The following is an 18397-nucleotide window of genomic DNA, read 5'->3' on the forward strand; positions in this document are numbered from 1 at the left end:
AGGCTGCATGCCCTTTGAGCTTACAGCTTGCCTGCAGGAAGGACTTGCTTAGAAATAAAGCACCCCAGCCCTGTCACATTCCCACATCTGAGAGTCCTAATTAATACTGTATTTCTAGGGACAAGTCGCAAAACTAATATTCCTATACATGGTACGTTGCTGCTTCACATGTTGTTCATACTCCTTTTCTGAATGCATGAACATCAAAAATATTGAACCTGGATGGCCTGATGTAGAACCCCACATCAGGCCATGGGAAGGGAATCTGAAATAGTACTCAAGTTACAGTGAAAGCTGTCAGCATTGAATATTTAAAATAAGGACCCATTCAAGTTTGTATACAGTAACAATTGACATGGGGGTTGTACCTCCTCAAAAGTCAGACGCAGGTGGAAGAATTAGCTTTTGTTTCCAAAGCTGAGGTTAAGATCCCAGAACTTTATTTTCCCCTCTTCCATGAGCATAAAAAAACCTCCATTCCAGGTTTGTACAGAGAACATATATCTAGAAGGAAATGAACTGTGTTGAACTGCAAGGCATACATTCTATGCTGACATACAAAAAGTTACTATCTTTGAGGTTGGGTTCTAGTTCTTATGGGCTCTTCATGAGCAACAGTTGGCCCCCTTGCACAGCATGTCTTACTTTTGATAACAATAGAGGGAAGACTGTAGAGTTTGCATGCTGAGGTCCAATGTACTTAGGCAACCAAAGCCATATCTGACGGTTTTCACATGCTGAAGCTTGCTAAAAATAAACTAATTTGCCTTCTGGCTACAATACAGGTATAGCCCTCAGACACCGCTTCCAAATGACTTGCCACACAGCAAAAGGAGCATCTACCACATTCTACCATATCAACATTCTCTGTGTAAAAGCACAATAAGAGGAAGGCATTTTATTAGCAATGTAAGGAAACAGCAGTAATGACTATTCCCAGGTTCATCCCACAGCCATCCAGGCATCTTCCCCTTATTTCCTGAAGCCAGCTTGCATGTTAACTGTTCTGAGGTAAATCAATTAAAAAAGCAGGGAAGAAAAACCCCTTCCTTTTAATAGTGATGGTCAAGCCAGAAATAGAGTTCAATTTTCTCTCATGCTGCTGTTGTTACATCCTCCAAAAAAGGTGCCAGTCTGAATAGGAAGCCAAATAAAATGAAGTAAGAGTTTACATAGTCAGATGGGAGCTCATAGGAGCTACAGGTATTTGTTGCCTGGTTTGCATGATGCAGGCCAGCTCTAGACCCTTCAGTCCAAAACTTATCAAATATTCTTCTGAGGGTAAAAAAAAAAATAATAAAAAAATAATAAAAAAATAGAGCATAAAAAGCAAAGCATTACAGATCCTAGAAAAAAAAAGTCAGTGTCATTCACGATATTCTTGGCTGCCTTCCTGGCACTAGAAAAGCAAATTACCATTTTATACGTGCTCTTCACAAAGGCATAATTGCAGTAAGAACATTTATTTTAGCATCTTCCAGTTTGGGAAGCCAAATTCTGTAGCCATATTCATTTTTTTTGTTTTTTTTTTTTTTTTTAAGGCAGTTTCTAACATTATAAGTTATTGAGAATTGGCTTACATAGTTTGTTTTACTATTCCATTTGGTCATGTAACAACAGCAATGGGATTACAATAACAAAAAGCTTAGAGACTCTGAAACAATGGCTAGTTGGTCTCTTTCATTCTGCATTTTACATCTCCTGTTATGTACAGTACTACCTATGAAATGTATAACTCATCTTGAATCCGGGCAACTCCCAAACTGTATCACTGTGAAATTCAACCAGCACAAAATTCCCAGTGGAAGTGAAGTCTGCAACTTTCTCTGTCCCACAGTAAGGGCCAACTGCAGGTGATGTAGGTTGGCTTCCATCATGTATGAGCAAATAGTCATAAACACATCTGTCGTTATCTTCCAACTCAAAGAATAACATTTTAAGAGATACCTGGAGAAAATACAATGAAATCACTGTTTTCAGTTTATACCATTTTCTCTTACCCTTTGCATGTAACAAGCACAAATAGTCTAAATTCCTTATGTACGAGGCACTGTTTTCATTCTGTCTGCCACATCCTGATCTCATATTGTAATACAAATTAACAGCAACTAGTTTGCTTAGTTCATAAGCATTTGGACTGAAAGGAGAAACAAGAGAGAAGATTGATCTTCTGTGCTTTAAATTCTTTCCTCAAGAAATACAAAAAACAGAACCTGTGCAATATTCTGGTTTTCTAGTGGGCACTCTTATCTAGAGATTATTCTTAGCAAAGCCAATAAAGTACAAACTAAATTCATAAAAGTCTCACAATATGTAAAGATTTTTCTTTGATGAACACCTCAAATACCAAGACCCAGCATAAGTTCTTAAACTGAATTTGTTTTCAGATTTTCACTCTGAAAATGCCTCCTCAATAAAAATAAAAATCCACCAAAACACAGCACACCATTACAGCTGTTGTTCTCCAAGGCAAAGAGAGATTCCATTAGAGAACACTACTGGAACCAGCAAAAGAATCTGTGCCTTACCTTGTATCCTACTGGAGAACTGATGACCCAGAAACATGCTCGGTTTTTGGGGTATTTATTGGGGTAGTTTGGAGAGGTGATGACTCCATTTGAGTCTCTGAAAGTATCTCCACAATTCACTTAGTAGTAAAGGAGGAGAAACAAAGAAAGGCATATTAACACGTATTTTGACAGTAGAAAGTAGTAAGCTTGCTTGTACTCTTTTTTATTTTCTTCAAGCCAAGAGCGTGGTATTATGAAAATCTACTGCTGAAATAGTTTATTTCTTTGTGTTTGTATCAGCAAATATATTTGTATCAGCTGTACTAAAATAACAAAAAACTTTCCTGCTAAAATAACTTTGGAGGACAGGGAACAGCTGAATCTAAAGCTATACTAGTCTTATAATGAAATGTTACCACATTAGCATAGCATCCTAATGGGACTACCTTACTGCACTTCCAGAAAAGAATTAGGTTAAGTATTTGAGATTGCATTATTGAGCTAGTTCTAATGCAATCTAGAGATTACTCCATCAAGCCAAATGAAAAAAAAAAAAAGTAAAAAATGATACTAGAAATGTACATCTTCAATTTATGTTTTAAAAAGTTTGCATCTTAAGTTGAAATAAGACAATAACAATAACCAGTTATTTGGTTCAATGCCTGTGACCTAAAATCACGTTGCAACACAACAGGATTTTATCCAGCAGTTCATAATGCATTCCTATTCTTGTAAAACAGGCACCCCTGAAGTGAATATGATAAGCACTGAGTGTCATGTGACATAAAAGCCTTTCATTTGGAAAGTGCAAGTTACGCAAAGTTAGTCTCTCTGGTTGCTTAAAACACCACAAAACCTTGAATAACATATGGCCCAGATCTTGGCTTTACTTCTCATTGGTGCTATTTCTCATGAAGTTCTGCAATCTATTTGCTATTTGCTTGCACTGCTCCTATTAGTTAGTCATTGCATTGTTTTTATTTAAATAAATCGTTATAAAGGTGCAAGGAAGCCTAGCTCTGAGAAGAATGCAAATGGGTACTCAGGATTCCTAACATGACAACCATGCAATATCCTGTTTTGTCTCCTGCTAACCTTCAGCCCCATCATTGCCTAATCCTTTGTGTTAGTAATACCCACTGGGGATGTAAGGAATAACATGGAAAAACCTGCTCTGGTGTACATGCTTAAAATTTCAGTTCTTCCATGCAAATACTATTTGTCCTGTTCTCCAAGCTCTGTAAAGGAGTGTTCATACCCCTGCTGTAGGAGGCTCTGAATCCTGTGGCTGTAATGGTCTCATCAGTTGCAAACTCTACCAGCATTGTAGATCCAGAAGAAACCATGGAAGGCAGCGGCCCCTTCCCACAGTATTTGTCCAGCAAGACAGGAGAATTCTTGCTGTTTCCATTGTAAACTTTTATATAGTCAGAAGAACAATCTGAGGAGGTTTGGAGATCAAAAGCCTCAAACTGCAGGAAAATCTTGAGAAACAAGAAAACAGATGTTGGGTTTACTGCTATACGCAGGGAAAGATTCAAACCATCTAACTTACGAAGTGAACTAGGAATTTCTGTTAATTTCACTATCCACATATCACAGAAATTTGACTTTCTGTATAACAAGACCATAGAATTTCACCTAGTGTCCCTGCTACTGAGCCTCATAACAGATGTTTGACTATACCTTATTTTTAAAAAATCGCTTAATCCTAACTGGATAAAAATCAAGTTAAATAGTACATCTGATGGTCTTATAAAAAGTCTTATGAAAATTGTTGAGACTTTCTTTTCATTTACTATGTTACAGAATAAATGTCTTGGTCCCTCAAAAGAACTCCTAGATGCTAGTCATAATAATAAAATAATGCTGTGTAGTCCTGACACTGTGATTCAAAGCTTTCTCCTATTAAAAATTACCTTACTCCGACGGATGCGGATCAACCACAGGCAGTTGCTATTGTTTGGGTATGGGGATGGGTAATTGACAGAGGAGAACGAGCCTTTGGGTTTTGGCAACACAGAGCTACAGCAATCTGAAGGGAAGAACCAAACAATGCTGAAGAGAATGAAAACTGAACAAAAGTCTTCCAAAAACATCAGACAACTCTCTTCAATGATTATCCTAAGTCAAGCTTGTAAAAAAAAAAAAAAAAAGCCTACAGTTGTGTTTATGTTCCTAGTTTAAAAACTATTCAAAACCTGTGAGCAAACTAAAGCTACTTAAAAGGGTAATTAGCTGCTTCAGCTACTTTTTTTTTGAACGGGAGAGCTTCACTCACATATTTCACTTTACTAAGAAAAGGCCCGGATTTTTCATGAACTTGCTTAACCTCAACCAATAGCAGTTTCAATTACATCAGTGCATAAATTCCCATCAGCAAATGTTTGTGTATTCTTACGTGTATGCAAATTCAAGCTTAAAACCGGATTCTGCCAAAGCAGAGATAGGAACGGGCACTAGAGAAATACAGTAAAAGAGCACTGAAGTGAGGCTAGAGAGTTAGTGATTGGTATACAAAGTCTGATCTCATTGGCCTGTTGTCTTTCTATACATAGTCTTCATTAATTCATTATTTAACTCTCCAAACTACGAAATGTGAATAGATGACATGCAAACATAGGAACTTATGACATCTTTCCCTTGCTCTGTACTTTCCCTGAGACAACTGGACTTTTGTCATTTTCCACTTATGATAGTTTTTATTCATTTGTGGTTTTTGTTGTTTTTGGTTTAATCTATCTTTTCTTCCCAAATACACAGATCTAATTATGTAATTACATAATAATGGTATTGACGTGTGATTCACTCCCAGCCTCACTGTCAAGAATACATTATGAAGAATACAATTAAGTACTTGTTATAGCTATCTTTGAGACCATGAGAGAGACAATTAAGTTGAAAACTTGTCTTTCTTACAGTTAAACTGAGAAATCATCACTGAGAGGGTTTAATCTATACCTAAATACTCAACTGAAGGAATGCTGATTCCTTCAGTTGATTATTCAGTTGATTCTATTGATTATTTAACTGAGCTCTAACACAATTCAGAGCAGAATTTGGTATGCTAATATTCAGACAGTAGTAATGTTTTCTACCGTTCTGGTGAAAACCAATTGAATAACATCTCAAAAATGTCAAATACTATATAATTCAATTAGCTTATGTACTGGGAGTCAGTGCAAAAACTGTGCATTGCAGGGGCATGTTCGGTGGTTTACTTAAATTGGTTTGTGCATCTCTGCTGAGGATTTCCTGCTCTAAAGGAATGTTAAGTATTTCTAGACCTTATGGTACCACACTGATGAGTAAGAAATTGACGGAGGCAAGGAAGTAGAAAACTACACAAAAAGCCAAGGGAATTCCCCTCAAACATGTTCTAATGAGCCATACTTTTAGCCCTGCAGTCAGATTTTAATTGAAAGAAATCATAAACCCACTGGCACTACTGATGAATATGACTGAACTTTAATCATGGCTGTTGATCACTCATATGCTTTGCAACCTTCAGAGTTTTCCTGAAGCAAGAATCTGACAGAGTTGGCTACCATGATCTCTCATGGATTCTGCTTTTGTCAAAGGGCAGGGACTAGGTCAGCATAGCTCAATGTAGTGAATTACTGAAAGCAAATTGTCTTTTACAAGAAGGCTGTATCTTGGCCACAGAGACAATTCTGTTCCACATACATACCAGCACTCTTATAGGGCTAGGGAGAGAGGTACTGTGGGCTGATTTCCTTTGGGGGATGTCTGATGGTGCCTACAGGCATCAGCTGGGTAAGGATTCACATGCCTATCTTCCTGCACTTACTGCACTTGTAGAGCTTGTTGATTTTAGCCACATCCAAGTTACTCAGCCCTTCTCTCTGCCCAATGGGTACTGAAGGGTTAGGGATGGGTACAATAGTTGGTTTCCCAGGAGTGCTGGAGAAATCATACCTGTAGAAATAAGGCACATTTCTAAATCACTTCTATTAAACAGTGACTAACTGCATGATCATGTTGATGAACCACACAATTTCAACAGGAAGGGGCAAGAACCTTCTCTAAAATCAGTTAACCTTCCGTGAAGAAAAACTGTGGCAACCAATTGGGCACAGTAATTGAAAGCAAGGAACAAAAAATGCATTGTCCTGAGAAGAGCTTTATCCAGTGCCCTGACAAAATGAACTACATCCCACCTTCATGATTCAAGAGGCAGAAGATCAACGATCGTTCTGTCACAGTTGCTAATTACCTGCTATCTGTGAGTTCCTGCCTCCTGATAAACAAGTTTTATTTCACTGTCTTGTTCAGAAGTTGTTTCTTGTTAGTGCAAAATACAGGAGATACATGCTACAGGCTTGTGCATTACAGAATAAATGCAGCCTTGGTGTTCCTGGATAAATAATTTTCAAAAGGCTGCCTACATCTTAATGATGTAAATTTTTTTTTTCCTCTCTGCACCCATATATTGTTGACAAAATGATTACATTTAGAAGTAACTAGTTACAGCCTATCATAGGCTTTGGAACTGCTTTAGCTCAGTGACTCAGACTTTGTAACACAGCCACGTCAAAGACCTCTAGCAAGAGACACTAGTACAGTGACAAAAAACATTGTTCTTTCATCTATCAATATCAACTTTGTTTTCCAGGAATACTGCTGCCAAAGTATACTCTCATAATTATATGTTAACTCAATTTTAAGTGAACAGCAAAAGTCATTCCCTGCACAGAGTAATTCCTTCTCCCTACATCTGAGCGCATCCTTTGAAAGGACACATCAAAAAACTTACGCGCCGTAGTGCATCACAGAAGAGTAGTCATAGGGAAGGCCCAGATTTTTGGACTTTACTTTTCCAAAGTTCCCTTGTTCCCCTGCAAGGTAAGAGAGCAACATTTCAATCAGAACAATATTACTGCTGTCAGACACTGCCTGCTGTTATAATCAATATGACTGCTGTCAGACACCACTTACTGTCATAAGACTAACTTAGGATACAAATCATGAAGTCCTTACACACTTATTCTCATTGGATCTTGGATCTTCCAAAACAACCGGAACCGTCTGAAGCCCATGGTAGCCTATTTCCACTGAATCTGGTGGGTTTCAGAATATAAACTGAGGCAAATAAGAAGTCAAAGTTTCAATATAATCCACAAATCCAATTCCATTCTCCAAGGAAATGTATTAATTTGTCCACCTAATACATCTCTCCAACTTCTGATACAGAATGAGTGTAAGACCACAAAAGAAAGGGACCAGGTTTGCCTGTTACACCAAAGTTATCAGCTATGTTCTGGCTTTGTCTCTGGTCAAACCCGTCAGCAGTGACTCCAGCCAAGTGACACAACTTACATGAAGCAAGGGCACTCAGTAAGATCAGTTAGAAGCATTCTATCCAAATACAGCTGCTGAGCACCTCATCACTTCATCTGCTTAGCCTTAAAAACCACCTGTAAGAAAGCATTACATTGGTACAGGACTGGGGCCCAGAGGCAGACTAGAATTCATTTCCCCTTGCATTAATTCTCTAGGTTAGACACTGAAGCTAGTTATCAAGGCTCCCGGGACAGTCATGGGAGAGAGAAAGAAGCACAGTCAGAGGGAGCTTCATCCCATTTTAATACGAAAGCACCTATTTTCTCTACATTGACTAGACACCATTTGAATTTCACCCTGGGTCTCTTGTCCATAAGACAGGTAAGCAATATCAGAGTAGAGAGCTGAAAGTCAACCTAGCCTTGAGGTTAAATGCCCTAACCACTAAGCACTCCCTCCCAGTTCAACATCTGTACCTTCATTATTATAACTAGTGGTTTGTAAACAAACCATCTGGACAAGAGTTCAGCATTGGACACTTATCAGAAGATCATCCTATCTGACTCTTGAGTTTGCACAACTTGGCTGGCAAACTTGCAATCAGAGCCAGTCTCTTCCAGTAATATCCATCAGTGCTGGTCCCAGTGAGGGCTAGGAAACGCAAAAAGAAACTTCAAAATCCTAAATTATACAAGATTCGTGAATAAACATGACTTTGGAGCTTTTCATAGCCCAAAAACTCAGTGAAAGCTCAAACTGGTTCTCATCAGCACTGGCTTTCCCTACTATTAGGTTTTCATCTCTGTTCCTCTTATCTACAATACTGATTCCAGAAGAGCACAGTTCAAATGCAGTGAAACATTTAAACATATGGCTACTGTTTAGTATGTATGTGCTTTGCTGAACAGTTTTATTAAAAAAGGAGTTAACACCAGCCTGGCTGGACAGAGGTGCTGCCAGCAAACTAGTATCTGCCTCATCACACGCTAGAGAGATCTAGATGTCCAGACCTGCACAAATGTAGGAACTTAACCAATTTTCTCCACTAAAAAAATCTACCTCTGCCAGAATCTAAGTGTGATGATTCAGAAGACTGAAAAGGAAGCTCTGGCTGAAGGCTATGAGTACAGTTTTGTTCCCAAGAAGTTTGTGAAAAAACAAGCTGAGTTTCAAGTAGCTCAGTGGACAGTATTTTGTCGAAACAGAGAATTAGGATGGCTTCCAAGGTGAACTGAGGGGTAAAAACAAACCCAAAACATGTAATGTAGTAATGCAGTCTTTGCAAGAGAAAAGCAGATTATGTGGAAGAACTGAGAACCTGCAGAATGTCTTGGGGTCTAGTTCTGCACCACTGAGGTCAGGGGAATCTCTGCCATCAGCACTGTTAGCAGCGTATTTTTATGGAAGATGTAGACTAGCAGCCTTTATGAACATGACTGTCTTTTGATTTCCCCTGCATATCTTTGCCTTTTTTTTCCTCCCAACAGAGCTTCTGTTGCACACACTGCCTTCTGCCTCCCTTGTCACATCAGTCTTCTCAGTCCCCACTCCCGGTGAATGCTGTTAAAACACTGAAGATATCCCCCTTTTTGCATAGTCTTGTCTTCCTCTCCTTTTCTCCCCTTTCATCCTTTCAACGATACTGTGCCCGAATCAGAGCTTGGTTACATCTGTGTACTTTAGGGATGATGACATCTGAACCTGTAGATTTCCTCCTGCAAAACTGGTGTAAGATTTTACTTATATCTTGTATCTTTGGTACAACTTTGTTTTTAACTCCTCTTTCCTAGCACATCCTCTACTTTTCAAAATGATGCACCCTTCTTATACAACAACAGCATAGAATTTATATCAAAATTATACTGTAACACTCAAAATGAAGCCTAAATAAAGAACAGTACAAATGGAATTCACTTAGGATATCATGGGAATAGCTGAAAAAAAGTTTGGAGAACAGTGTGTTAGGAATTTGCAATAAAAACAATCAAGTTCCTTCTGGAGAAAACAGATATATTCAATTTTCCAATGCCAGCTGAAAATATCTTATTTGCTGAAAAGGCATTTTAGAATCTGTTATTCAATTATCCAGTCTCATTTATTTTTCTTTATTTTCTATAATTTATTAAATACTCTATTATTTTATTACAAATGCAAGTTGTCCAGCTCTTATAGCTGTCAGAAGAATGGTTCTTTCAATCCTTTCTTCCCCTGCTTTCATCCTCTGTATCACTTTCTCACTTTCCTTTCCCTAGGACGTCCTACCATTCTCTTCCCTCCTTTCCTTAGAGCCAGGAGCTCTATATATACCCCATTTTCTCAGTACATAGATCATGGGCACACCCCCAAACTATTTCTTTTGCATTCCTTTCCCTAAATAACATTTCACATGTTTCCCCTGCTACAAATTTACCAGTCCTGATTGTTCCTCATTGCTCCTTTTCATGGCAGAGAGAAGGATTATTTGCTCTTCAAGGAGAAAATTTGAGTCCTTCCTCTTGTGTCATGCTGATCCCAGAATTTCCCACATGCTGGTGGCTGCATGGGCTTTCGTTCTCTGTACATCAAGTCTTGTGTTCTCATCCACATGTTAGACTACGCGCCTTCCTCTTACTGCTAATGCCAAAACTTCTGCTGCAATTCAGCCAGCTGCTAATGATTATTTGCATTGCTATTCTCAGAAGAAACATTCACGTATAGTGAATGTGTTTTTCTCAAAGTGTTTTTCTCTTAAGATTTAGTGGACCTACCTGCCATAATGTGTTCCCACACAATCTTGACAAACTTGTCCCGATCGCTCCGTGCCTGTTCATGGATGAAACCCAACGCATGGTTCATTTCATGCTGAATTGCTCCTTTATCCATACAGCCATTTTTCATCAGGCCAACTGCTTGACGTCCTCCAATTTTTCCAAAGTAAGACCAGCAGCTAAAAATAGGCAATCAATATTAGGCAATGGTTGCATTCAGCAAATACAAAGAAATACATATACTGATTAAACCACCAAGGGCCTCCAGATGTGCAGCCACAGAAAGGGACTCAAATAGTCACCGGTGTGAGATACCTTGCCTACTGAAAGCTGCCAAACTGAAACCGCAGAGGGAGAAATAGTCTTTGTGATAAATTTTAAAACAGTAAAATGACTTTATCAAACTTAGATGAAGCAATTCAAGTAGTTAAGCAAAGAACCTGAAAGAATTATACTTCTTTCTAAATTTTCTCAACAATTATATCCCATTATATTTAATTAAGTACATGCACTTATTTCTGCAGCCTATTAGGTTATATAACTGCCAGTATATCTAAAGAAAAATGAAAAATTGCACCTGCTCTCTCAGTCTTGACTCTTAGGATAAAAAGGGCAATTACTTAAATTCAGACCAAAACAAAAAAGAAGCTGAAAGACCTTTTGGGTGCTTCCAGACCCCGGAGACAGGGAGCTTACCTCTGCCCATGTTCAACATACACATAGTCTGTTTCAGTAGTACGATTTACAAACTTGACACAGGTCAACGTGGAGACCTCTTGTAGAGCATCAGCAATCCAAGACCTCTCTGTCAATGCTAGAACGAGAAAGGGCCCAGGAAAGGTTTTCTGTTGTTAGTTAATCAAAAATAAGGTGTGTTAACAGGGTGCATTCCCCAAAATCTCTACAGCACTCTTTACATTTTTATCATACAAGTATAATCAGAAAAGGCACACAGCCTTCAGAGATCTTCAAGCTGATTAGACTTTGAAGTTGATAGAATTGTTAAGGTTGTTACAGCCAGCCCTCATGCCTTCCACTGCAGGTAGCTATGGGGTGATGGAAAGCAGAAGACTGACATCGTTTTCTCTGTTTAGACAGAGCAAAAGAAAATGAAGTTTCAGATATAAATAATTGGATTAGAATATCCCAGATGAGCCATCTGACCTTAATTAAGCATGGAAAAAACAGCTTGTTTATCAGAGGTAATGAATGTCTGCCACACACCCCTTGAAACCATTTGAGACAGCGTTCGGAAGCTCAGAAGCTCACTGTTTCTATTCAGGTACCAAATATAGATGGGAGTGTTTATCTGCTTTTGAACGTTTTGGCTTCCTCAATTATGAATCATCTATGACTATCTTTTATCTTAATTTCCTCATCTTTAAAGCGTGGAGAGAATGAGGCAGAGAGAATGACTCTTCCCTAACCACAAGACCACGTGCTGCAGCTCTGGAAGCACACAGGGAGAGAAGCAGCCTAGATAGGACTGGGCTTTCCTTACCCAAAATGAAAACACAAAGATTCCCTTTCACCAGGAACGGGAATCAGGCCCAGACTGTATTTTGTTTCCATACCAGTTTCCCTCAGAGATCTTTTTAAAAGGGTCTCTGTGAAAGCTGATGGAGGACACACACAGCCAATGTGAAAACTTTTGGAACAAAATTTTCTAGATTAAGGCATCCTGCAGCATTTTCTATTCAGACAGATCTATTGACTGACCCCAGGGAAAAAAATGAAGAAAAATATCTAAGGAGTTTTTCTTCATGTTTGCCTCCACAGCATTTCCAATATAGGAATGTTTATTTCTCTGAGATATTTGAAAGAAAAATCGTAGTGTTCAATAAAGTGCTTCTAGTGGTAATTTCGTGAAACACACTCATAATGTGAACAAATTACATTTTTTCGTCTATACTTGCTAAATACCAAAGTGCATTGTAGCTAGCATTTGTAGCATTGAAACTAGTATTTGGAATTAAAATAAACTAACTGGTATTTATATAACAAGTACTGCCCAAGTAACCACATTTAGTGTTTATGCCTAAAATATTTGGAGTCTTTGCCACAATCATAGGGCCAAGAGAATAGCAGAAGAGACATGTTGCTAATTTCACATTTGGACTAAGATTCCGTTCAGTGCATGACACAAAACTATAAAATAACAGAACATACAGACCAGAAGATCAATGCTAACTTTACAGCATCCATATGCATACACTTACAGAAATCAGAAGAGATGTTAACAGGAACCTTGACTAGTCCATCTTGTGACTTGGGCCATAAACAACTCTCACAGTTAATTGCACTGCGTTGTGCTCTTCTCAAGAGGATGTCTCCTTCATGCACAGCTATTTCACTGTCTGCCAGATGAAGAAAATGGACATGCAAGGCACTTAAAAGGCAAATAGAAGTACAAAAGGGAGGTAAAAGGTATGCACTAACCAAGTTTTTGTATGTTTGAAAATTTTTTCCACTGAAGTTTATTTTTCAGTAATTTGAAAAAGGATTAGTGAATTAAGACTGAGTCTAGCATACATAGTGTGCTAAGACTGGTTAGGCCTCCATTTTTTTCTGGATAAGAAACACTGATATTAGTATAGGTGTCATAGTGTAGCTGTAATCAGAGCAGTGACTACATATATTTTAACTTCAGGAGCTTTGGGAGCCCTTCAGAGTGGAAGGCTGAGTACCATAAGTTATATATAATATACATAATGTTCTCTTCATTAGAGCTTGTGGAATTAAAGAAATCATAAGTGATCTCTGAAAAAAATGGGATGAATCATACAAAATAATAGACTATTTCTATCATGCATATGGAATGCACGCTAGCTATTAATTTCCAGGTTAACTGTTAATTTGACATAAGATATTGCAACGTGCTCATCAGTTCTGACGCTGAAATACCTGGCATATGTTTCTCACAGGCAAGAGCTGTTGGTTATTATGCTAAAAACATACAACGTCTTGGGTACAGAAGAGAGGGAAGTGACTTATGTCACACAGCAAAGAAATCAAAGTCAAAAGTATTCTGATTTGTTGAGGCTACATGTGGAAAAGAACATTCCATATAATAATTACTCAATAATTCTTCTTAATTTCTTTATTGTGACAGTATAAAATAATCAAACTGACTGTAACTTTAAAACACATCTGAAATCTGTGAATTATTTTCCACTGATGCTGGAAAACATTTTCAAAGAGAAAAATATACAAAATCATGAGAATAAGGTATAGAGAAGCAACCCGCCACCAAAAACTGCTGTTATTTATAGAGTAATTACAGTTGAACTCACCTAAGTCATTGTTTCTTGTAGCTATCTGCAAAAGAAAAAGTATATCTTTTTACACATGCTTATCTCCGTAGCAGAAAAATTCTATAATGCAGAATCACAGCAGTAAAAATGTATAACTAATTTCAAGACAGCAACTGAGCAGCATTAAGATCTTAGCATCTCAGAGCAGGGACACACCTGGACAGGCTTACTTAGTATGAAGTTACAGAGAAATGCTAATTGACTTGGCAGAAGAAAATACTTCATCTTCAAGTTTCTGAGATGATCTTCTTTGCTCTGCAGCTCAGTGCTCAAAGCTGTGGTTAGCTTACTTGGGACAAGTTTTATGGGAAAGCTGCTGTTAACAAGTGTAACAAAGTTAGACAACAAGTAGTAGTTCCACAAAATAAACAAGCTGTGGGACCTCAAGAGAATTGCCAGGCTCTCATTTCTTATTTATCTTCAGAGAAAACAGAGGAAGTGGAGCAATAGGAAAGAAAATCCAGCAACCTTGAAGTGACTCATCTTTAAGAAGAACCCATGAGCCGCTGCAAACTCCCTCGCTGCTGACCTAGGGACAGGATATCTGGCAGCAGTCTGTTTACAGCAAAACTGAATGTCAAGGAACTCTTTGATCCATCCATACTGACTACCTGTCCTAGAAACTCCTTTGCTTGCTGCCAGGAGCCACCTTGCTCTGTAGAGAGCAGCTGTCAGCTTGGTGCCTGCATGCACAGCTCTCAGCCAGGCATTGCTGGCCAGGAGCACTGAAAATGTGTTGGGGCTAGAGCAGAACTGAGTGTTAGTTGGCTCCCCCCACCCAGTACCTCATCATGCGATATAGTCATCACTGGCAGTGACTGTCTTTTGTAAAACCACTAGCTCCCTGAGTTTTGCCTTCCCACCTCTGTGACACCCTCGTTCTTTTGATGACCAGGATTGAAAGAAGCCTAGAAAGATGGGCAACACTAAATACTAGAAAAGGAGCACCGTAAGAGCAAGCCACGCAGTGGGGACATTTGTATTGAAACCATATGACCACCACAGGCAGACAGATGTTGCTTTCTCATCCAAGCTTCAGTCTCTGTGCAAATATCTGTTGCTATAGAAAAACCTAAGGATGTGCTGCAACGGATCTTTAGGTAGCAAAGAAGAAAAACATGAATTTTGCCTTTGCAGACGATTCCAAGGAATCTACATGGTTCACAGCAGGATTTGGTAGAGGGCACCCTTCCAGATAGACAAATGGGCTGCTCCTTAGTTTTAATATCAACTAAAATCTTTCTAGCAAAATTCTTAAATAAAGCCTTGCTACAAATATTTTAATTTTACCATTTTGATAGTTTTCTCCTAAACTTTCTGAAGTATTCTATGTTTCTGTGACTTCCAGAATTCATCTAGTTATAATTTCCACATGGAATATACTGCAATAAAGTGCAAGCATAAAGGACCCTTCTTGCCCTTGGCTGATGAAACTCAGAAGCCCTTATTAGTTTGTTACACTGGTAGCCAGAGGTCTTCCTGTACAATTCCAAGCAACCTCAGTGTCTACTCAAGAATCAGGTGAAAAAAAGGCAGGGGGACTCAGAGGAACACATTTCTACTGCTACACATCACAGAACGACCGGGGAGAGAACGAAAGTTATTAGACAATAAAAGCAAGAGAAAAAGACCAGATCACTTTGCAGAGCCTGAAGCTGGGTCAATCCAGGTGGGACAGAAAGGCCCTTTGAAATCCTGCCATGCGTTTTTACATATCCATTCCAGGCAAGGCTGTATGTAGTACCTTACTGACTCCAGTTGTAGACCACAGACCAAAGTAACCCCTGAGTCAGGAGACTTACTGTTGCTTATTTCATTTTCCTGACTGCCAGAAAGAATTGGGTATTTCTAAAGGCTACTTAATAGCTGAAAGTCTTAGATCACCTCCTGACTTAATGCATTATCAGCAGTTGTCTTGTAGATACAAATTTCCTTTTTGATGCTGCTTGTCCATATTATCTAACTTTGTGTCTCTTTTGATATTCTGCCAGAATTTTCAGGTCCAAAAACTTGAAGATTATCTATCCAAACAATTTGACTACACACGTGTAATTTGTGTTCTTTCTCCTGTGTGCCCTCCTTTTTTTCTTACACCATCTTTTGACACGTCCTTCTTAGCCATGCTGTCCTTGAGCTGCCAAGTACTTTATCACTGCCATTTGTTAAAAATTTTATTTTGTTTATCACATTCTTAATGATTTTTGTTTAGTTTCACCTTCGCTCCACAACAGAGAATAAGCAATGAACCAGAGAGGACTGACTAGCCTATCGCTTCCCCTGTTTCTGGTAAAATCTAATCTGAAACCAAATCTGACCTGAAACCACAAACAACTGCAAACATCTTCCAAATGCTTTGCTTTATTCAAAAGTCGTTCTTCAGGCACATAATAGAAGTCCTGATCTAATGCTGCTCTCTAGTGGCTTGCCATTTGTGTAAGTGGGACATTTTTTCAGGAAAAGGTGAGGAACTCCCTATCATCACACATAACCTGTTCACTCCTTTGTTTCCATTTATACAGCTTAAAACAGTAGCTGCTTCCTGCAGAAAAAGCTTGTGACTATGTATGCTGACAAGTGATACATCAGTTTTGGCCCTGTCTCAGAACTTCATTTTAGCATTTAAAGCTTTTTACTTCACTACTCACCTTCTCCATATACTTTATTTTAAACCCTGGGATTGATTTTATTGATGAGTCCTCCTAAAAGCTTTTGGAAAGTTTATACTATAGATCCCAAATACTCTTCTGACATCACATAAGTTCCACCTTGACTTCATGATATAGGTCATCTGCACCCTTCCCTCATACATCTTGAGTGCAAACCAAAACAAATTGGCAAAAAAGGAGCACCAGGAGGAGGGCTGCTCCATAAGGGGGCTCACTGTAACCCACACCCCCAGCACAGGCAGCAGCCACACTAATTACAGCACAGCCTCACAATACCTGAGCACAGCAGGGGTGGGCAGACAATGCAGCCCATGGGCAAGGCCAAACAAGGCATTAAATTACATCCAGAGTCCACCCACAAGCAAAAGACAGGAATAAGGCTAAAGACAAAAATACATAGGTGCAAATTCCAGCAAGGAGACCAAAAGCAGAGTAGAAATAAGCACTCCTACCACATAGCCCAAACAGAGAGCAAGGGCCCAAGCCAGAGGTTAAATGGAGCCCTGGGCCAATGGCAGAGACTGTGGGTGGAGGCCCCAGGTGGGGCTGGTTGGGGGCCATCAAGCTCTGTTGGCACTGTCCATCTCTGACATTTACAGCATGTTGCACCAGGCTTCCTCATTCCCTGCATCCCTAGTGTGGACTGTCCAGGGAACAAAACTGCAGGTTAGATAACTACGTTCTCAGGATCACCTGCTGGATCATCACTGACTTCTTCAGAGCCATGTTGACTCAGCCTCGACATGATATTCATCCCTGTGTCTGCTGCTTCTGTTTTCCTTCTATATTTCTTCTAACCATGGTGTGTGAGCCAGCACAGGCAAGCAGCAGAAACAACTGCAGACCCACAGCTGAAACACACGTAGATTTATTTTTTTTACCTTGCCAGCCAGGGGTTCTCCGAAGCAACACCCAGGAGAGACACAGGCACCACCGAGCTCGGTCCATACTAGAGGGTCGCTGACCTGCCGCGGGTTCGTGCAGGCATGCTTTACCACCATGCTGTGATCTTCACTGTGCTTTTTGATCTTCTCCATACCAAGGCAGGGAGATAAGCATGTCTGATAGGGCACCTCCAAATCTACCAAATACCTATGTGACTTATACACAGATGTGCTACTTGTCAAACACACAGAGGACGAACAGTAATAGGTATGATATATGCGTTGTCCTACATTACTACCCCCCAGGCTTTATGTGTTCCCAGTTGCAAGGTTACTTATCATATTTACAATCCCCCTTGCCAATCTTTTGTTTTCATCCCATTCTCTTCACCAGTCTTCTGGTTGGTGGAGATATCCCATGGGTTATCCCAGGATAACCCACTCCTCCCAAACCCAGGTATTCAAGAAATACAATCACTCATCCTGGATCCTTTTAAAAGTCCGACTGCACTTTCCCATGGCTTGGGCACAGTGGGACTTCAGCAGCAGTTACCCACTTCGCTCAGCAGCTAAGTAGTTTCATAGGAGAGCTGCCTTAAAACTCCTGCGTGAGCATCATCTGATATTTCCTCGGATTCAGCTCCTGTAAGGAATGATCTGGTCAGGAACTTTCCTGTCCTGCTTTGTAGTCAGTGTCAGCCTCAGGAACGCACTGCTTTTCTGCAATAACCTTATCTTCCCTGAGAGCCCCTTTTATGTCTTGCTTACATATTGATTCTGTCAACTTTGATAAACTGCCATTTATTTTTTAAAAATATTGTAGTTATTACATTTTTACATGCACTGTATGTTTCCACTTGTCAGAGCTTCAGACATCTTCCGCTTTTTATTTCTACTGCTCCCCATGTCTAGGCATGATTGCTGCCTTTTACAATGTCTAGTATACATATGTTTTATTTCTCCCTCAAGTAT

The 18397-nt window shown here is 39.3% G+C and overlaps 1 protein-coding gene across 3 annotated transcripts; it reads right to left on the reverse strand.

Moving 5' to 3' along the window:
- Nucleotides 1-418: 418 nt before the first annotated feature.
- On the reverse strand, nucleotides 419-18025 carry LOC310900469 (embryonic protein UVS.2-like). 3 transcript variants are annotated; one of them, XM_083838510.1, is made up of 11 exons: nucleotides 17423-18025; nucleotides 13855-13879; nucleotides 12781-12918; nucleotides 11258-11375; nucleotides 10562-10740; nucleotides 7288-7369; nucleotides 6322-6449; nucleotides 4430-4545; nucleotides 3769-3994; nucleotides 2529-2647; nucleotides 419-1947 (listed from the first exon to the last, which is right to left on the reverse strand). In XM_083838510.1, the coding sequence occupies exons 1-11, from the start codon at nucleotides 17576-17578 to the stop codon at nucleotides 1717-1719; spliced, it is 1518 nt and encodes a 505-aa protein (XP_083694636.1). In that variant the 5' UTR covers nucleotides 17579-18025; the 3' UTR covers nucleotides 419-1716. The 3 variants fall into 3 exon arrangements, with proteins under 3 accessions (XP_083694636.1, XP_083694638.1, XP_083694637.1); XM_083838512.1 differs by lacking the exon at nucleotides 17423-18025 and adding an exon at nucleotides 16521-17411; XM_083838511.1 differs by lacking the exon at nucleotides 17423-18025 and adding an exon at nucleotides 14032-15273.
- Between the last annotated feature and the right edge of the window lie 372 nt (nucleotides 18026-18397).

This window comes from Anser anser (genome assembly GCF_964211835.1).
Source record: "Anser anser genome assembly, chromosome: 5".
Classification (NCBI taxonomy): Eukaryota; Metazoa; Chordata; class Aves; order Anseriformes; family Anatidae; genus Anser; species Anser anser.

Excerpts from the sequence above, each read along its gene's own strand:
- LOC310900469 (XM_083838510.1), bottom strand. The coding sequence starts at position 17,578 with ATGGAGAAGATCAAAAAGCACAGTGAAGATCACAGCATGGTGGTAAAG. Across the intron at positions 10,741-11,257 it reads TATGTTGAACATGGGCAGAG|CTGCTGGTCTTACTTTGGAA; the intron begins GTAAGCTCCCTG and ends GCCTATTTTTAG. Across the intron at positions 7,370-10,561 it reads GTGGGAACACATTATGGCAG|GGGAACAAGGGAACTTTGGA; the intron begins GTAGGTCCACTA and ends CTTACCTTGCAG.